General features: G+C 42.5%; 1 protein-coding gene across 1 annotated transcript in view; it reads right to left on the reverse strand.

The window, feature by feature from the left end:
* The window catches only part of LOC146861242 (sodium channel protein type 2 subunit alpha-like), a 784,117-nt gene that overhangs the window by 93,867 nt on the left and 667,837 nt on the right, over window positions 1–22,413 (reverse strand). The window contains exon 22 of the mRNA XM_085645402.1: window positions 20,858–21,139. Within this exon, the coding sequence (XP_085501528.1) occupies window positions 20,858–21,139 (282 nt within the window). The remainder of the gene's footprint in view (window positions 1–20,857; window positions 21,140–22,413) is intronic.

The raw sequence follows: 22,413 nt of genomic DNA on the forward strand, positions 1-22,413 counted from the left end.
TACATGTGGAATAGTTAAGTCACCCCTATCGCAGCCCTTACAGCCGTAAGGCAGGGTGCACTTGTAGGAAGGTGGAATCTGACTACATGGTTGCCCCCACTTTTTTCCTGGTGTTTTAATGGTTTTTGACTTAGTTTGGCTGGGAACCTGCTATTCAGGTTCCCAGCCTAGCTGCTTCCTCTCTAAATTGATTCCTAGTACCTTAGGTACACAAAAGATTGGATTCTGAGGTGCCCTTATAAGTCCCTAGTATATGGTATACTATGTACCCAGGGCAAAGGTACCCCAGAGGCCTACCAGGGGCTGAAGCATGTATTATGCCACCCCTGGGAAGCCCTCCAAAATGACACCACAGGTCTGCTACTGCAGCCTGGGTAAGGTGGTGCATGCACCCCTTACTGAGATATAGGTTCACTATATTTCACCTATCACTGCACATATAAACCTATAAGTCACCCCCATGGCAGGCCTTATCAATCCTGAAGGCAGGGTGGTTGGTTTTGTGTGAGAGGGTGCCCATGCATGAGCAGAGCCCCTCTGCAGCCTTCGGAATCTCTTTGGAATCTCTTCTCCGGGGTTGTCTGTGATGCAGTCTGACCACACGTGATGGCGCCACTAGTCACGTTTCACGAGAACTACAGAGCACGTCTACGAGTTTAAAACCAATGAGAGTCGAAGCCACGGCACCTCCCATAAACTTAGGAGAGACCGAGGCACCGACGGATAGGTAAGCGGCGGCGGCATGGATGCCTTTTCCTTTCCGTTTTGATTCTGTTTGGCGTTGTAATACAACTTACTGCTAGCCAGAAATTTACCTGGTGCTCTTATAGGTCGATATCCCTCTTTAGGACGTTACTCTAATATACGGGCCAGTTCCGCTCCGTTCACTCCTACAGGGTGAGCGGCTTTGACTTGCACGCTACAGTTTATAGCGTCTAAACATCCACATGCCACACTAGATATATTCTAAGTTGGGGTTATACACTTGATAACAATTTTCAAAAATAAGAATGGATTTGAACAATAGATGTTATTCGAACCTGACCATATACATTAACGCATTTGGTTTTGCTCTCAATATAAGCAATCAAGGTTCTGTATGTCTATAGGCTTATTCTAATTCTGCCTGAACAGACTTAATTTAGAACTCCAAAATTTGAGTATGGGTTCTCTGGACGAATACATCTGCACCAGGACTTTGTCATCTTTGTAATTTGGTCTTTAGAGAGCAGAGCATTTTGATAGTTCTCTTTTCCACCCAGCCATTAACAAGCAATGTTAACTCCTTATTTTATCGTTTCCCAACCACAAAGGTGTCTTTGTATTGTCTATTTTTAAAGTGTTTGTCTTCAATTAGAAGACATAGATGTTAGAGTTAGATGTAAGAAATACAGGAGGATTCTTACTTCTCTCATTTGATCCACTACAATTAATCAATTTGTTTGTAGGGCGGGGTCTCCAATACCTGAGTTTTTTACCAGGTGAGGTGAGGTTTGAATCTCACACAAGACAGGTGAGCTCATCTAATCCTCATTACTTGATATTGCCATGTTACATCCTAACATGTGATAATTAGAGGCAAGTAATATGCAGAGAATGACAGAACCTTGATCTAGCCTATATACCAAGAATATATCTGTTTGTATTTTGATCTCTTACAGGAGTGAAGAGTACCCTGCTTGTTTAGAGATCTCACCATATCAGGTTGTACTGTTCGACAACTTTGAAAGCACTTTTTTCTTATTTCTCACTTTATATTTTACACACGTTTTGCAGTAACTATTCAATCTGTGGGTCCTGAAGAAAGCCGGGAGCATAATCCCTTCAGGCTGAAAATAGTCGACCAATCTGTAAGGCAACCTATTTGCTGAAAGTTGTCTTTGCACGTTTTTAACAGGATTGCTAGAGAGATGTATATTAAAGTGTTCTCTCTCTCTTCCAACTCCTTTTTTAATCTTCACTTATATGCACTGCACTAGAATTTCCACTGCACAAGAGTTGATTTATTAAATAGGACCACGTAGGTCAGTTATCTTCTCTGAATGCTGTTTCTTCTGGTTCTATCCCTATTGTCCAGTTGTAATCTTTGCTACTTGGTTCACCTCTAGGCTTAGAGGAGTAGTAGCAAGATTAAAGGATGACCAAGTGATGACACTGGCCTCTCTTGGCAGTTGATGGAAATCCTATCATGTGTCTTTTTCTCAGTCTCTAAGTGTATGTTACAATAAAGGTAGTTATCTTTGGATGTCAAGATTTAGGTTCTTTTTTTCCCTTGCACTAATTCTTGTGACCACCAGTTCTTTTTGTAGTTTTCTGTGATGCAGTCTGACCATATCTCTTAAGTGCATTATAACTAAACGGTAAATGCTAACTTTGGACTGGCTGGTTTTGGTGTCAAACACCTTGGAATCATACCCCAACTGGCGTGGGAGTATGATTCCACCCTTCTAGAGGGAGAGACATGACAGCACTGGTATACCCGGTACCAGCTTAAAAGAGCCCTGGCATCACAAAATGGATGCTGCAGCCACAGACATGAGTCTGGACTCCTGCTGTTGACCGAAACTCCGGCAGGGGAGGCCTGGACAATAGGTTTCCTGTCACAGGGTGGTGTTATCACCTCCCAGACAGGTTTTGTGTATTGGGGCTGGGTGGGTGCACTCTGAGAGTGCTTTGAAGTCCTGCACTGGGGGCACTTTGGTGACCCTGTGCATAGTCCAGCTTAAACCGGTTGCGATAGCCCCTGCTCTGGTGTGAAACTGGACAAAGGAAATGGGTGTAGCCACTCCTCTTTCCAAACCCTCCCATAGGTGGGTCCCCTGAGTTAGTCCAACCCCTTCCTTGGAACCTCTTTAACCAGAACTTTAGATATTCCTGGACGAAACTCTGAAACTGAATCCTGGACCTTCGACGATCTGTTCAACGCCAGATGACTGAAGAATCTCCCTTGGGGTAAAGGAGTTACTCCCCTGCTTGGCAGGCACCAAAGACGCATCTGTCCGGTCTGCATCTCCAAAGCTCCCGCCGGACTCCAAAGACTTTGCAACACCAGAGGTGGATTTCCAGACTTCCCAGAGGCCGAACCGAGTCCCCAGCAAAGCTGAGACCCATAGCCCTCGTGGGTACTGTGAAACCGGAACCCCTGGACACCGTGCAAATTTGCTAGTGCAATAGCTTCTCGACGCCCCTTGAGGCTGTGCACTGGGTAACTTGAAGCCCAGACCCCGAGCAGTGAATCCACCAAAGATTGCTTGCCTACCCACTCCGAGTGACCCGTGGCCCGCCATTTCGTGGTTCCTCTCAAGGTCCCTTCGTGATCCCTTGTCCGTAGACTTGTGGGTCCCTGAGAAGGGCAACTTTACTTTTATTGGGCTTCCCTGGTTGCTCCAGATGTGCCCTGACTCTCCATCGCTTGGGGAGTCCCCAGGACCTTGCTGGTCCGCATCAAAGCATCTTTCTCCTTTCTGCGTGGGTTGCTGAGGCCAAGGCTTGTTGTGTCCAATCCGGGCACCGACGTTGCCGCACTCGACATCCTTCGTGGGACAGCTCGAATCCAGCTCCTTGTCATCCTCGACGCCTCCTGGTCCTCGTGGCTGAAGAGTCAAGCTTCACCTTCTTCTCCCGACATCGGTGGGCATTCCTCTATCGTGCCCCTGGTCACAGGCAAGTGACCCAGACTCTGTCCCCTCTGCTTTCAGGTTCTTCACATCTCCGATCCAGGCTTGGATCTCTTCGGACACTTCGCATCTTCCCGGCAGCAGCACTTCTTCGTCAGCTTCCATTGAAAACGGCGACGTGACCCGACACCATTTGACACATATGCACCAGGCTTCCCTGGGTGAGGTAACTCGAGTACTCCGGTGCTCCCGTGGGTGTTGACCCTAGAACTGTCTAAGTCCAAGAGGGTTTGGTCCTAGTCCATTTCTCAGTGTCCTTTAACTCTAAAAAACTAACACGGCTTTCCCCATAGAAGCTAACGGGAGCTCGCGGCTGTGTTCTCACACTGCACCCGGCCCCCGTGGGTCCCCTGTGTCACTACCTTGGGTGGTTCCTTGGGGTCCCAGTGATTCTACAGGCTCTGGGCCTTGTGTCTAGTTAAGTCGTGGTTCTTATACCACTTTTTTAGTATATGGTTTGGCTCGCCCCTAAGGCCTAATGTGTATTTGTGCTACTTTACTGTAATATTTGCAGTATAACTTATGTGATTTTGCCTCTAATCTCATAAAAAGACTAGAGGGGTGTGTTTAGTAATAAATACATATATTTTATATATATACCTGGTGTGGTCTCCTTTCATTTAGCCACCCAAGAGATTATAGACTGGTAAAACAAGCTGCTTTACATTCCTTCAAGACTTAACCTGAAGGCTGCTCTCCATAGCTACCACTAGGATAGCTTTCAATAAAGGTTGTCTTTAACCTATCATCAATAGGGGTTGTTTGGACTGGTACAGGGTGCCCACTATAACTAGTGGACAGCATATACCAGGCCAACTTCTCACAGCATTATAACCATGTGAGGTCATATCCGTGAACGTGGATATGCCTCTGTTATATCTAAGCTCAGCCTTACATATTACCAGTGCCCAGGGAAGTCATAACGAGTACATGGGCTGGACACAAATCATTACAAATTCCCCAGCTACATGAAGGCTTCACGGTACCCCAAGGTGTTTGGTACTAATCACCTCGTCTTAATATGCCCACACTGATGCCAGTGCTGGATTAATTAATAAATGAACACAGAGGGCACCTTAAAGGTGCCCCATGAAAACCTACTGACTACTAGTGTGTTGACTGACTGGTGGGTGAAGTCACCCTATGGGTAGACAGCCCATTGGCTAATACCCGGTACTCCCAAGAACAACCCTAAATTGAGCATTTAGGTGGCACCCCGACCCTTAAATTCAGATTCGATGGACCTAAAGACGAGAGGACAAAGAAGAGTTGCTGAACCCGAGAAGTGAGTGCGTGCCACGGAGCTTTGACACGAACACCTGCCTTCCACTTCAAGACTCGACATTCAATGTAAACTGTCTCATCCTGTTGCTGTGCGGCCTCTAAGAACCCCAGAGGACTACCAGCCTTCACAAACTGCCCAAGAACTCCCTTGAATTATAGGAGCTACTCCTATGCAGAGCGCAAGCACTGAAACCATAGAGTCCAGTCCACTGACTTGAAGCTCAACAGCCTGACCGGCACAGTAACTGACCAGGTAGTGAGACTCATGCTCTGGAAGGTCAGACCTGTCTCCCCACCGAGTGTGGAGGCACCAGGACCAACCGGAGTTGTGCATTACCAATCTCCAGGGTACCAGATGCCCTGCCCCCAAGACTGACATTAAAGAGTCCAGTCGGGACTCCAAAATGTACCAGAACCCAGCAGCTGCAGAGGGACATCAAGACCCGTGAGACCCACTTCGAGAGTGGCCCAGCAGTCCTGAATTTGCCCCAGCCAGCTGTTGGCCCCTGACCGTGAGAAGCACCTTTAGGCACTGGAGCCGGCCAACCTACATGCCCAAGTCTGCCCAGCCTGGGTGATGACAAACCGGCTGTGCTCCCTTGTTCCTAAGGCCATTGCAACCCTAGCACAATTTTGGGAGCACTCAGACTTGCTTGCAAGTTCCCCTCTGCAGCCTGTCTTTAGAGGGCCCCCTTCCCCATAGTGCGCCAGCTACCAGGTCCACCAACTCCCTGCTCCTGGCAGAATTCGGGATGCACCCGACGAACTGTTAATAGAACATTGGACCTTAGCTTCCTGCTACTATAACCCCGGAAGGTGAATCCCTACAGCAGTCTGTGCTGTGTGCTTTACCTACCTGCTGTTTCCTCCCATAGGATTGCATGGTGCATAATTGCGCACAATTTTTAACGATTTGATTATCTTTGAAAATTCATAGGAAATACAGTAGTTATCTTTGAATGTAGTTCTTGGTTTGAAAATATATATAAAAATAATTATTTTTCTAAATTGGTCTCGGATTTATTCTTTGAGTGTGTGTCTCATTTATTGCGTCTGTGAGTACAACAAATGCTACCCTCTGATAAGCCTAACTACTAGCCCGCACTACCACAAAACAGAGCATTAGTATTATCTACTTTAGCCTCTGTAAACCAATTGGGGACCCACTGGACTCTGCACAGTGTACTTTGTTTTATTGTACTATATAGAGAACCAGATTCCTACACTGGACCAAAAATTCTAGAAGATTTGCAAATGTGAAAAGGAGTCAGGACTTTTAGATAGAGGCCCCCCAGGTCCTTCGCATCAGTATGTCTGAAAAAAAAGCTGGTGTAGGGAGGTTGAAATGACAGTCCCTCGAGTTTACTCATGCGATAAACTGAAATGATCGCAAGGAGGAAAACAGTCTTGAGGGTCAGGAGACTCAATGAGCAGCTGTGCATGAGCTCAAAGTGGGTATACATGAGAAACATCAGGACCAAGTAAAGATCCCAGTGTGGCATTACAAATGGTTTAGAAGGGAACATGTGTGTCAAAACGTTAATAAATTGCATCACTATGGTGGTTTGAGTATCTACTGTTGGTCTGGTAAATGTAAAAATGTTGAAAAGGACGACAAATAACCTTTAATAGTGCCCACAGCAAGACCTTGCTAGGTTGAAAACAGCACAAACATTAAGAAATCCGACAATTTGGCGTGAAACGGGACTGTGTTGCAGACTTTACAACAGGCCATACATTTGTCCCAGTGCCCGGTGGAGAAGGACATTGTAGAAGGATGACAGGCAGCAAGGATGTTGTTCTTGATCTTCTTCAGAATTCGGGCCAGGAGAGGCAAAAGCAGAAAAGCGTACAGGAGTCTTGTGCACTACTGCCAGAATGCGTCTCCCAGAGCGAGCCTTCTTAGAAACTCCAGTGTGCAAAAGTTCTGACACTGAGCATTTGTGACGGTTGTAAAAAGATTCAGCAAGGGTTCTCTCCACTGTTGAAAGATGTCATATGCCACCTCAGGTGCAACCGTCATTTTTAATCCACTAAAATATATAAACAAGTGATTGATAGAATGCTGCAATTAAACTCAGCCCTCACTGAAATGGACTAACCAAGACTGATTTGCATAAGATGGGTGTCTAGCTAGAATGGCCCAGTGGGTGATAAACGATGGTCTGGAATGCGGCCCTGAGCAATGACCAGTGGCTGAGATTGATCCAAGCATTCCTTACATCACTTATTGTTTTTATATTAGATGCCCTAAGTTCCACAGATATGTGCAGACATGGGTCCTGTGCCCACTGTGCAATAGAACACAACCTATACCACACTGATGATACCTAAGTAGGTCTAAACTGGTCTGTGGTTGCTTGTGTTTCCATTTGGAGGGGACCTTGCCAGGTAGTTCAGGCTGGACTGTACTGATTGGAGCAGGACCAAGACTGATTTGCATAAGGTGGGTCTCTATCTAGAATGGAACAGTTTATGACAAATTATGGTATGAAATACGACCCAGAGCAATACCCAGTGACTGAGATTAATACAAGCATTCCTTTCATCACTTTGTTGTTTTTGCAGTAGATGCCCTAAGAAAGATAGTCATGCCCAGACATGGGTTCCATTCTAACTTTGTATAGGGCACAACTTATACCACACTGATGAGACGTAAGTAGTTTGAAACCGGTCTGGGGATGCTTGTGTTCCCATCTGGAGGGGACCTGGCCTGGCAGTTCAGGGTTGAACTATTCCTATTAAAGTAGGGCCAACATTGATTTGCATAAGGTGAGTCTTTGTCTAGAATGGCTCAGTGGGTGAAAAACATTGGTCTGGAATATAGCCCAGAGTGATCGCCAGTGGCTGAGATTAATTCAAGCATTCCTCCCACCACCTTTTTGCATTCATGATCCACCAGGCACCGTTGGTTGAGCTTGTATTTAAAAATTCCACCGGATAGTTCACAATCAGAGAAATGCCGACAGCCCTGCCAACTTCAGATGTGCAGTGCCTCTTGTCACAGGACCTAGGACATCACTCAGCCCTGCTTTTTGCATTAGCACATGGGAGTAGTGTTGTTCATGAGATTCTACACCAGCTTCCTCTTGATGGATGGTAGGGAGGCCTTTAGTACTGGCAAATGGCCTGCAACTCCTAAAGAATGAGATGGAGCTGGGCTTCCCCCAGAGACCAGAGTCCTTTGATCTCCCCCTCCCCAAGACAACCTTCCAAACCAAACCGTGATGGATCTGTCTCTACCACCAGCTGTAGGTAGAGTAGGGAGTGGGGCCTGCCACTAGTTCAACTGAGGTCAAACAGCCACCATTGCAGATCTCATGCAGTCTCCTCCAAGACCTATATAGAATCCAACATGTTTCCTTGGTTCTGATCCCACTGAGACTTCAGATTGCACTGTAGGGTACTCACATGCTCACTGAGACCCAAAACAGAGGCTGAAACATCGGGATCATAGCCCGAAAAATCCTGGACTCGTGATGGAGGGAAGGCCTTGAACTGCACCATATGCAAGTCAGCTCCTATGATTGGCTGTCTCTGCAAAGGAGTAAGGTGCTACTTCAGCATGTTGACCGAGAACCCCAAAGATGACCAGAGGTTTGCTGTCATTTAGAGGTGGTCCCGATTGACCGTGAGCCAGCCTTCAATAGCCAATTGTCGAGGTAGGGAAAACTGGCACCCCCAATCTCAGGCTGTGACCACCACCATTACGGTAAATTGGAAATGCTCCTGGCCCACTCTGACCTGCATGCAACCTCTGAGGAACAGCACGGATCCTGCAGGCCACCATCTAGTAGATCGGATCCAGGGCAGATAGAACCTGGGCTAGCATGAGCATTTCCAAACTGTCAACACCCAGGAAGGTATTCGGACATGCCTTCTTCGGCATGAAGAAATAGCGGGAGTAACAGCCTGTCCCTGTTTCTGTGGCCTGAACCCTCATCATGGATCCATTGGAAAACAGAGCTCACACCTCTTTCAGCAAGATGGAAAGGTGCTTTTCTGAGAGCTGCTCTGATGTGGGAGGACGCTGTGATGGGCCAGAAAGTAATCGAAGGGGTCAGCCCTAATGGGCTATCTGAAGGAGAGACATGTGGCAGATGTGAAAGATTGCCATCCCGGAACAAAGCAAGTATCCTTCCAACCACTGCATGGATGTGTGCTGCTATGGGAAACTAAATTAGCTTGGAGGCTGTTGCTACAGGGGAAGGGGAGTGGGAAGAACGGTGCCTTTGGGGGCCTGCATGGTATTTTCTACATTGTCATCTGGGGCCACAAATGGACTTGAGCAACTGCTGCAGAGGCCTAGTGCTGTCTGTACACCTATCACCTTGAGTACTCTCAGACATACCAAAACTGGTGGGGGAACTGTCTTGAAAGAGCAGAAAGGCCTGGAGAATGTGGAGTCAGCTTTTTTGCCAATGAGGCAGGATCCTTCAAAAGATGTATTCATAAGGGATGCCTGCACATCTTGTGAAAACCCCATCGGGTGCATCCTTGCATGGTGACAGAGTACCACACACATGCTGACTTCTGACCCCAAGCAATAGGTCATAGCCAGGCCAGCACAAATGACGAATTCAGCTGCATCATGACCACCTTAAAATGTTTGAATCAGGTAGGCTCCATATTTTTGCGGGACCACCAACAAGATTTAGCTTGCCATGTCCTAGAGGGCGTGTGTATATCAACCCAGTAGGCAAACTGCAACCTCAAAGCCAGGCTCGCTGACAAAACCACTTGTTTCCTGAATGCCTCAATCCTCTTTGATTCCCTGACTGTGGGATTTGTATGGCAAGTTTGGGGTTCACGCTGCTGGTGGAAGCATGAATCACTTGCTAGCTCTCTGGAGGAGGACAGGTCATTAAAAAATCTGGTTCACCTGGTGCCGGTGTTTGGCATCTAGCCATCAACCTGTTCACTAGTGGAAAAGAGCACAGTTTACACCAGGTACCTATTAGAGTGTCAGTGAGGGCTTGTTTGGATGTAAGCAAAGGGTCAGATGAAGCATCCCAGGTTTTAAGCCTTCCATGAGGACATTATTTTTATCTTCAATAGAAGGCAGTTGTAGATACAGGACCTCAGCTGCATGTCACATCACCACAGCAAAGGAGACACTTTTTTCTGTTGGGGGCCCAATGGGTGACAACAACCCTGTTTCAGGTGACATTTCAATCCCACTTGTCACCTGTAGGTATATATATATATATATATCAACTGTCATCATCATAATGCGGGGGCAAATCATCCCCATTGTCATATCCAGGAGGTAAACTATGAAATCGAAACGAAAAAGAGGAAGGAGACTTTGATGATGTATCTGCGGCAGAAGCTTTATGGTGTCTGAAACGGGGTGCACAGGAACCGGGTGCACTGGAGTTAATCCTAATCTGTGATCGAGAAGGATTAAGTTCGAGGTTGAACAGCAGAGTCAGCTCGTGCATCTCGTCCGGTACCGGCGACATCGGTACCAACATCAAAGAAAGAGAGATTAGCACACATATCTCGATGTCGGAATGGAAGTCAGCACTGGAATCGATGCGGAACTCAAGGTGGGTGTGAGGGACTGAGTATGGATCTGCCAGCGCTAACCTGACTGGAGGCCCCTATGGATTTTATAGGAGCAGTAGATGTGCAAGAGAAAGCCACAAAAGTGCCAAGAATATGCGGCTTGAACTCATTGAAGGCTTCAACCTGATGTGGCATAACCAATGGCCTGGGGTCAATTGTGGAATGGGCTTCTCAAGCAGAAATTGGAAGTGAGACTGACTGGCACCTTGACGCCCTCGCAACTTCTCTTTCAATAGAGAATGGCGAGATGTTGCTCCATTCAGTTCGCTTCCTTGTATTTTCTTTTTGACTTGGACTTTGACTTACCTGGTGACTTTGACCATAAAGAGGAGCTGTCCTGGGACTGGTCTTGACAGCAAAAGTGGGTCCACACCCTCGACTTGGAGCAGGACTTACATGAGGTCCATGACTTATTCCGATGTTCAGCAACATAAGTCTTTGCTTCACAATACTAGCTTGCTTTCCGGTGCATGAGTGCACACTCTTCAGAAGACTTAGAGTTGTGCCCCAAGTCCAGATATCAAAGTTACACCTAGCACAGGTGAAAATCTAGAGATCGTGTCAGAAGATATGTGAGAGGGCAAAGGAGGGGGCAGAAATCCCTCCAGGACAAGAACCCTCACTCACCGTTAGGTGACATGCTTCATCATATAGGTTCCCTCCTCACAACGAGGTGTGGGCTACAACTCCCCGAAGGGAGGAGCTGAGGTGTTTTCTCAAGATGAGCATTGGAAAGAGGTACATTTCACTGTGTCCAACTCAATTAGGGGCATATTATCAAGCACGGCGTTAACATTATCGCCGCTTTAGCGGCAGGAAACTGCCGCTAAAGCGGCGATAATGGGCTTGATAATATGCAGCAGAGAATTCCAATAGAAGCTCATGTTGACACCAGACCATGGGCTTCTATTGGAATTATCACGGGTATATCTTCAAGGCCATTATCGCCGCTTTAGCGGCAGTTTTCTGCCGCTAAAGCGGCAATAATTTTAACGCCGTTTCTTGATAATATGCCCCCAAGTGTGGTGCACATCTATACGGACGACCTGTATAGATGTGCACCACACTAATGGAGTTGGGCACAGTGAGACGTACCTAGAGCTTTGAGAGTTGGTTTGGTACATATGCAGAGTGACTATTAAAAATAAAGGTCCTGAAAACTGCTGAAACTGGGACTGGAGATCCGGATCCTCGTACAAAGATGCAGAAAGAAATTAACTGACCTCTGCACTGTTATGTGGTTCCACTCCACTCTGCCACTTCCAGGGCAGAACGAAGGCAGGGCAGAGTCGCACAGCCCTACCTTGAGGTGCGCAGGACTACTGCTGTGAAAATTTCCAGATACATTTAGGATTATAGGAATATTCCTAGGGTCAGCAATGTGCACAGAACAGTGACAGAGCAGCACTTTGTGTGAAATATAAATTGTTTTACAGACTGGGAAAATGCATCCAAAATGTCACAACTACACCTGCTGTAAAAGTGCACCTACATTGGGGAAAAGCACCAACTCATGACTGCTGCCTGGTATATTACAAGTGCTGAAGAGCACCACAGGAGTTCAATGTGTTGTCAATAATTAAAAGCACATACAGTTTAGAAACATTTATTGACTGACACAAAAAACTGATTTACAAATACAGCACCTACACAGAATTTGCCATCGAAAGGCAGGCTGCTATTCATATGTCCAACAAAATTGCTCAACTCTGGAGGCAACAATACAAGCAAGCATTGGCAAAGCAAATAGGTCTCAGCACAGAAAAATATTTGCTTTAATGCTTTGGAGGTGCGCATACAACGGCGGCGGCAATCTCTGTAAGGGGTTTATCAAAGACTAGAAATGCAGGGCGTGGCTTGGATGCCGCAGCGAGATGGCGGACGGGGTTTGAGCTCCGCTAGGAAGCGGAGCTTCTTTGAAGTTATTCGCCTTAAATAACAGAGTTTACGGGTGTGGATGGTAGCTCCGTACTCCTAATTCCCAGGTGCGTGCAGTGGCTGCTTTCTTTTTCCGGCAATATGTAGCGCGAAGCCTGAGGCTGCGGCGGTGATATTTCCCTTACGGAAACGCGGGCGTCCGCCATTTTAAATTGCGGTGCTAGCGTTCTGTTTTTTTTTTCTATCAACGAATGCCGCCTTCATATCACGACCTTTACTCTCATGCTGCCGGTATGTTGCTCAAATTGAAATAAATATGAAGTATTTTGAATGCTGCTCCTTTTTCTGCTCTCGCTCACTATGAATGGCATGAAGAGTGGATAACAAATAAGAAAATAGAGAAGGTTTTTTCCAGTTTTTATGTTTTCTTCATGTTGCTGCATGCTATGGAGGTAGCCTAAGAATAGCAGGTTACTTTTACCAATTTGCGTCAGTTTTTGTGGAACAAGTATGAGGAAGAACTTTTTGCTGTTACTGTTATGCGCTGAATGCGTATCTTCCATTTTTTGAATTCTAAAAGGTGCATCCTTCATGTTTTCACATAGTACGTATCGTATTTTTTGTGGTGACAACAATTTTTCATACTGAGGTTATATTAGATCTTATTCCTTTTTTTCCTCATTGACTACAGTAATATACTATTTTGTTTCTATTAAACCCAGCACTTTTACTCATCCTTGGATGGTCACTATTTCTACCTTCTTCTCCTGTGGTGTATGGGTCGCATTTGTCCACTTTTAATTACTACCCATCGATCTCTCCCACAATTCAAGATGGCAAATGACCCTCACACATTCTCTAGATCATCCTCCTCAGGCGCTAAACCAAAGAGACATAAGAATAATCTACCCTCCCCCATTCAAACCTCACAAAATCCTGTTCTGGACTCTATTTTAGAGGAGGTGCGTGGTCTTCAGCCTTTTATGATTACTACTAATGAAAAGTTGAAAGAAATTGAAGACCGCTGGATAATCATGGAGGGCAAGGTTATGGAGCTTTAACAGCGTGTTGGGGATCTCCAAGATGTCTATACTAAAATCCCCTTGTCAGAGCAAGAAATTCATCAGCTTAAACTTCATACCGGAGACTTGGAAAATCGCAATCGAAGGAACAATTTTAACTTCATGGCCTGCCGGAAAATATTGAGGGTCGAGATATGTTACCCTTTCTGAAAAAGTTCCTGCCGGAACTCTTAGATCTTCAATCTTCATCACCTCTCAACATACAACGGGCACATCGTTTGGGTCGTCTTCAGCCTAACTCTAACAAACCACATGGTATCATTATGCTTTTCTTCAAATTCACTAAATTGATGCATGTCTTGAAAGCAGTTAAATCCAAACGACGCCTCATATGGTCAGGCCATAACATTTTTATCTCACAAGATGTTTCAAATACAACAAATGCATGACGTAAGGAATTTTTGGCTCTCTGTCCCCAGATGAGACACTTGAACATTCAATATGGTATTCTTCACCCGTGTCTTTGCGAAATTACCCATGATGGAAGGTCACGTTCTTTCGATGATCCTGCTAAACTCAAACTCTTTCTCAACAATATCTCTCCTCGAAATATGGAAAATTTGTGTTTTTATCTTTTCTTAGTTTTACTAGTTAATTGGTTGTTGTTATTCCTATAATTATTCCTTTACACTCTTACTCTTACTTATTCTTCCTTTAGACATTTTATTTTATATACCTCCCAAAAAAAATTCTTTTTTTCTTTTTTTCTTCACTCTTTATTTCCTGTTACTGTTGCTCATTTTACTTATTTCTAAGGCTTTATATTATTTCTTTACTCGTACCACTGTCCGTGTTTGTGTCGTCACCTTGCCCCCTTCGTCTTGTTGCTTGTTTATCTTCAGATCTGGAGTCTTTTCCTTGATCTGCTTACTTTCCTTATTTTTCAGTTTTTCTCTCTTTACTCTCTTTCTCTCTTTTCCTATTATCTTTCTACTTTTTCTCTACGGTGCAATTTCATTATCAATTTTTTGTTTGTATGATTGTCTTTCATTTTATTTTTTCAAGTGCTTATCTTTCTTCAATAGGTTGCTTGATGCTTGTACTTATTAGTGTTATTTGCTGTTGTACATTTTGTTTTTTGAATTTATCTAATAAATGGTGTTTTTTTGCTTCCAGTTGTTCTCCTGAAGTGTATCATCTCCATTCATGTTTCACCCTCCCTTCCCCCCATTATGTATAATGTTGTCACATGGAATGTTCATGGTCTTGGAAACACAGTCAAAAGACAAAAGGTACTCTCTCATTTGTCTAAATTGAATTCTCATGCTTCATTTATTCAAGAAACGCATTGTAATGATGTGGAATCACTTAAATTGAAAAGACAATGGGTGGGTCAAGTTGTTTATTCTCCAGCCTCTAATCGGAAAGGTGGTGTAGCTATACTGTTTTATAAATCGATTCATGTACAAATTCTATCTACAACATGTGATAGTGATGGACTATGGGTAATGGCTAAGGTTGTTATACAAAACAAATAACTTGTTTTATTGAATATTTATGGCCCTGTTAAACCAGACCCAGACTTTTGGAATAGTATTAAGATCTTACTGTCCTCTTTTGAAGGCCCAAATATTATTGTTGCTGGAGACTTTAGTGAATGGTTAGACCCATTTTTGGACAGACAATCCAAATGTTAATTTAATTCTGACAAAACTCATAAATCATTTCAATTTGCCATTGCCTCTCATTCATTATAGGATGTTTGGAAGACCTGTAATCCTGATAGTCTTCAGTTTACTTTTTTTTCTAACATTCACAATACTCGCTCTTGAATTGATTGTATTTTGGTTAGTAAACCCTTACTCCCATCTATTCAATCCTCTGAGATTGGATCTATTTTTATTTCTGATCATGCCCCCGTTTTTTCTGCTATTGATCTTTCCCTGAGTTCTCCAAAATTTGGTAGTTGGAAACTTAATAATTTTTTGCTGCCAGAAACTGCTTTTGTAACTGAAGATACTACCTTTATTAACACATTTTTTAGTATCATCAACCCTTTAGACACCAACATTACTAATAACTGGGATGCTTTTAAGGCTTCCTTCCGTGCTTTTGCTATTGCATACTCAGCAAAAAAGAAGAAAACAGCTAAAGCCAAGTATGCAACTTTATTACAACAACTGAAACTGTTGGAACATAACTATTTTACTTCTAAATCTTCCTCTGTTCTTCATGAATTGATTAAGGCCAAATCTGCTCTTAACAAGCTTGCCACAATTGATGCATGTAATGTTCTTCTTAAAATTAAATCTAAATATCACGGTAGTCAAAATAAAGCTGGCAAGATGTTGGCCAATTATTTGAAAATTAAATCTGAACGTAAAAATATAGGTCCTATTTTAAATGACTCTACTAATAATTTGGCGTCCTCTGATGAAGATATTGCTACTGCATTTCATGATTATTATCAATCCTAAAACTCTGATGATACGAAATCCTCTGCTCAAAATTCACACATCTTTTTTTCGGGCCTTCCTAATCCACCTTTGCTTCCTGATAAATTTGAATTACTAGAAGGAGAGGTTACTCTTAGGGAGATAATGGAAGCCATTAAATCCTTAAAAAAATCAGAAGCACCAGGTCTTTCTGTTGAACTGGTTTCCACTTTTAACTCTATTTTTGCTCCTAAACTTCTGGCCCTTTTTACCTCATTCATTAGTGACTCCAAAGCATCTGGCTCTTTTATGGAGGCTTTAATTGTCCTTATTCCCAAACCTGACAAGGATCATTCCCTTTGTAAAAATTATTGTCCCATTTCCTTAATCAATTATGACCGTAAGATATTTGCTAAATCCTCCCACTTGTCTTGAGAGTATTATCCCACTATTGGTTAAGACAGATCAAACTGGTTTTGTTAGGGGCAGATTGGCCTTGGATAATGCTTGCATGTTTGCTAATGTTATCTCCTTCGGGAGAAAGTACAAATCCCCACTTGCCGCATTGTCCTTAGATGCCGAAAAAGCTTTTGATCGCATTAACTGGCAATTCATGTTCACTACACTCAAATGGTTTGGTTTTGGTCCAAATTTTATTTCTCATGTTAAATTGCTATATTCTTTTCCTCGTGCCAGTATTTTTGTTAATAACAATTTTTCTAAATCTTTTCCATTATTTAGAGGCACACGCCAAGGCTGTCCCCTTTTGCCCCTGTTATTTGTTTTATGTCTTGAAACTTTCCTTGAACGTATTCAAATTAATTCATGTATTTCTGGCTTTACACATAATTCTATAGAAACTAAATTGTCAGCATATGCTGATGATATTCTGGTATATATGTCTGATCCTAATACCTCCCTCCCTCCCTTTTTGGATGAAGTTCGGTTATATTCTAGTATCCCTGGATATAAGTTGAACTTTTCTAAGACAGAAGTCTTACCCTGGTCACCAGCAGGCTCGACTACGGCAACGCACTCTATGCCGGAATAAACAAAAACCTTACCCGCAAGCTACAGAACATCCAAAATGCCGCCGCAAGACTGGTCCTCAACCTGCCAAGACACTGCCACATCTCCCAGCACCTGCGAACACTCCACTGGCTCCCCATCGAAGCTAGAGTCACCTCCAAGATGCTAACCCACGCTCACAAGGCCCTCCACGACACCGGACCAGCATACCTGAATAGCTGACTCAAATTACACGCACCCCAAAGGAGCCTACGACGTGGTCCCCCGCACCAGAAAGACCAGATTGGGAGGCCGCTCCTTCTCCTTCCGCGCGGCCAGAGCCTGGAACGACCTTCTGCTCCACGTCAGACAGATAACATCGCTCCCTATCTTCGCAAGAAACCTCAAAACCTGGCTCTTTGACCGATCCCCTCCTTGATGGACTGGAACCTGCGAACCCCCCCCACACTCCCAAGAGCCTTGAGACACTTACAGGTGAGTAGTCGCACTTAACAAACACCTGATTTGATTTGATTTACCCTTGAACTCTCTTTGCTATCAATATATGTTTAATAATACTAAATTTACCTGGTGTCCCACAAATATTAAACATCTTGGTATTTGGTTTTCCTCTACCTTATCTACTACCATTAGTTATACGTTTAACGTCCTAATTACCAAAATACAATCACTACTTCTTTCTTGGTCTCCCCTTCATTTGTCTTGGTGGGGTAGACTAGATACTATTAAAATGATGATTGTACCCCATGTCCTTTATACATTATCCATGTTACCTTTCCGGATTCCTGCGTCATATTTTTCACAGATTAACTCTATTTGTATAAAGTTTTTATGGAACAACAAACACCCTCGCATTGCTCTTATGAAACTTAAGTGTCCCAAAACAGAAGGAGGTGTACGTTTTCCTGATATTAAAGCTTATCACTCTGCACTTTTAATTCATCAATATTTTGCTTTAACTTATGATTTTGCTGATATCCCTATCCCTCGTTGGACTGTTTTTGAGCGGTCCCCATTAAAAGATTTTTCCTTTCTCAATATAATATATATGTCTAGCTGCACCTTCATATCAGATAATCCTACTCTAAAATACTCCCGATAATTATTATATAAAAACATTTCTGATGGTCCAGATTCATTTAAATGTTTTTGTCTTCCACTATTTGGTATAACAAATTCATCAACTACAAACGTAAATCATTTTATTACCAACATTGGAAGGAGAAGGGAATTATTTTTATTCATCAACTAATCCAACATAACTCTGTTATCCCCTTCCATGAGTTACAATTACAATATAGTTGACCTGACTCATTTTTTAATGAGTATCTTTTAATATCAACAGCTTTGCAGTCTTATCTATCTTCCACTAATTTCCCTTTAACTTCTTCCTTACTCACTTCACCCTAACCGTTATACAATGTTTCTCAGGAGCATAGGCCTAAGGCTGCCTTTATTTATAAGATTTTGTTATCCCCTGTTACTTAACGTCCTAGATCCCATGTCGAATTACTCTGGGAAGCAGACTTATCTTTATCACTCCCGATCCCTGCTTGGGATAAATTATGGCTCAAGTGATTTAAAACTTCTGTTGCCGCGTTAATTACTCACTCCCTTTACTTTATTGATAATAGAGCTGTTATTACCCATGTTTCTATATCCAAGTTTTCCCCTACTTCCTCATCTTTATGTTGGTCTTGTTCTGACTCTACTGGGACTTTAGTTCATCAACTTTATGAGTGTTCGAATGTATTAAAGTTTTGGAAAAATATTTGGTATAAATGTATGACAATATTTCAATGTAATATTCCATTAACAATACAATTTTTTTTTTTAGGTTCCTCCTCACCTGATTTTGATGTTCCTAATCATATTACTTTGCTGTTTGATTTATTTATTGCTATAGCATTTAAAGTGATTTTGTCCTGTTGGAAAGATAACTTTCAATTATCATTATTAACTTGGAGGAACTATATTTGTGACGAACACAGAATTGCTACTATTTCTTCTCTCTCCCTTTCTCAGAAAATTAAATCTGACCTACTATGGCTACCTTTTACTTCTTATCTTTCTTCACATGCACCTGCATCTTAATTTCTTATTTTCTCCTAATTTTTAACTCCCCTTTTTTCCTCTTTTCTATCTCTTCCTTTCTTTTCTTCTTCTCCTCTATATCTCTTTCTTCTATCCTTTTTTCTTTTCTTCACCTCTTTTTAGCTTTTCCTCTAATGAATTACTTACCCATATTTATCTTTTCCTCTTATGAATTATGTACTCATATCTTCTTGTATATTAATTGTTATATTTTATTCATAATGTGTTCATTTGATTACTGTATGTTCTCTTTTTCTGAAAACGAAATAAAAAATTATTTAAAAAAACAAAAAGACTAGAAATGCATTCAAAGAAGGCCACTATGGGTGCATGTGCCAAGGCCTAAAAAAATGAAATGCTACTGCTATGCTTGAACAAAGTATTCAGAGGAAAACCAGTTGCCTGGAAACACTGTTTTCTTAGCGACGTTTGACATACTTTTATGAATGAAAGGAAACGTGCAGAAGAGGAAATTAGACCCTGTTTTCAAATGAACATGGATAAACAGATACCAGAAAGTTACTTGATAGATACTTGAAGCTGATCCGTCTCCCTGAAGCTGTTTGGGATAATCTCTGATGACAGAAAAGTACCTGCAAAAGTATGCATTGAAAATTCCTGTCTCCAAGTCTCTTCAACCAGTGCAAGCGGTAAGTCCACTCACTTCGATTCCCAGTGGTAACTGTATAGGTGAAGGATGATATATCACCATTGTTTTGCCCCATGATGCTCTGCTCTGCCTGGTGAAGGGGACTACGTTTTTGAGGAAGTGCACGTGTGCAGTACCAAAAGCTGTCACTTCCACCAGAGAGAGGTAATGGCTGAAGTGGGCTGATATATTGTTCCATGACGCATGCTATGGTGGGAGGAAGCAAAATGTGAATGACTATGGAAATCCAGGACAGCTAACTCGTGCCTCCAGCCTTGAGATGCAGCTGAGTTGCAGCAGTATGTGGTAGGCACCCCGTCTAACCAGGGGTCTTCCATAAATGGGAAAACTATTTGCTTTTGATGAAGATTGTTTTGATTCAGATCAGCAAATGCCCAGCCTAACTTAATGGAAAATGACATTATAAAACTCCAATGAAAAAGCTAGCTACTGTATAATTAATCTCGTATGAGCAAAGCGAATCCCTCAATAGTGGATTGGTTAATTTGTGGATGAGTTAAGAGTAAGTAAAACCACTGAATTTGCATTCTGTTTCTTCTCCAGACCTATGTATGTATTTAAGATAGAGCGGTACAAAATATTTTAATGTAGCAAGAAAGTACTTGTATGGATTAACAGATAGCCAGGCACAAAAATAGATCAGGTAACTAAATGTTCTGTAGGTTGCAGGACACATAAATTGATAAACTGGTATTCAGAATTAGAGGTGGACGTTTTCAAATCTATAACCTTATTGAAACAAACATGAAATTAATTAATACTTCCATTGTGCATAAATTTAAAGTTTATAATATTTTTCATAAATATCTACAATACTATCAACAGACCTTAAAATTTCAAATATATCCATTGCATGTGAATTTACAGCTTGAAATGTCTTTATAAAATGTTCCTTGCAGTTTTGCAAATGGACCGCCCCCATACGAGCATTGTTAAATTTCCCCAAAAAACTTTTGAGATTCCCCTTGACAAAATTGTTTATTCAGCTTACATCTTCTGAGGCTTGACCAGTAAGACATTGGTGGTAATGGGCAAGCTGACACAGTGGGGAACATTAAATGTACCACCTGTAGGACTGTGGGACAGTGGAAGTGATGCTCACACCTCCCTTCCAGTTTTGCAACTATCCTGTTGTTCTTATTGAGACTCTTACTTTCACGCATGTATATGTAAAATATGGACTGAATAAGAACTTACCACCTGAAGCAATGCCAGATATCCAGCTCCCACATTGTCAAAGTTCACTTTCACATTCTTCCACCGGGCGGTTTCGTTCTGGTGTATTAGTGCAAAACACTCTGTTTCATTGTTCACTTCGGTGTTCAGAAACGTCTCGCCTGATGTGGTGTTCACACAGTGATAGTATTTACCAGCAAAAAGGTTTACTCCCATAATGCTGAAAATTAGCCAGAAAATGAGGCACACCAGAAGCACATTCATGATGGATGGGATGGCTCCTATAAGTGCGTTAACAACCACCTAGCATAAAAGTACAAACAAACAGCGTCAGAGAAGTATGAATTTATCTCTAGAGAGAGACATTTCATGTATTTATTAACAACATTTTCAGGTAGAACCATTGTCCCACAACTTATTTTAAAGTTTGGGAATGCAAAAAATGACTTTAATAGAAAACGAAATAGATAATTATGAGGAAAAACCTAACATCTGCAAGATGAAGCAAAGCAATGTGATCACCAAATACCACAGGTCTCAATATGGAAGCTTTCATCGGTCAGTAAGTGGCCTTTGCCAGGCATCATTGTGCAGCCTGTCGAAAGAGGACCCCACTAGTGACTACAGCCTGCTTACTGGAATCTCCACTGGTGACCACAAAATGTGGAGGGAGTAGCGGCTGGCATTTCTGCATGCAGGCACTGCCATGGCAATATGGTAGTGCCCCTGTCAAAGCCAAATAAACCAAAACAAGTACTGATCTAATTTTCAGAAACTATTCAGTGTGAACTACACGACAAACAATCACTGTAGTCTCAGAGAAATGAATTCAATCCTTATTTAATAGATTTATATTTTCTTTTTAGATCATTCTCTTTTGGAAAAATATTATACAAACATTTTAGAAAGAAAAAGAGATGCAGTAACAACAATACATTTTCAAATACATATTCACAATATTTACAATGCTCTTCACACCCAGACCACAAAAAACATAGAAACACATTTAAGACATAGACACCACATGGACAGAAAACTTAAACAATCGAAAAACACAATGCAACTACCCCGTTTAGATGTGAGAAATATTATCAAATTGCATTCTCATATTTTTCGGGGAAGCCAAACAGTTGAAAATTTGATATTAGATATTCTCTGTGCTAAGCAAAATATAATTAGTTTCAGAAAGCACAGAAATCAAATTTTTAGTTAACACATGCTTAGCTTAAACCTAAGGTCGACGCGTTTCGAACCCCAGACAGAGTTTTGGGGTTCTCATCAGGACCAACAGGCTTCATACACTTGTTGAGATCAGCCGATCTCTTATGTGTCTATTCTCAACAAATTCTCTCTGTTTATTAAATCTACAGGAGTTTCCCAAGAGTCAAGTTCCCTTGTCGCAGCTGGTTAAAAAACCTATTTATTGGCGGGACAATGAACTACACTATGACGATTTTTTAATTTTTAATCTATGTATTGTAGTGGTCTCAAAGCATGGTCTGTGGGTGCGTCTCTCTTTTCCTCCACATATCACAAAGTCACGTCAAAGCCAGGCACTAAAACTAAACTGGCATGTC

The sequence above is a fragment of the Triturus cristatus genome, chromosome 3_1, assembly GCF_964204655.1.
Source record: "Triturus cristatus chromosome 3_1, aTriCri1.1, whole genome shotgun sequence".
NCBI lineage: Eukaryota > Metazoa > Chordata > Amphibia > Caudata > Salamandridae > Triturus > Triturus cristatus.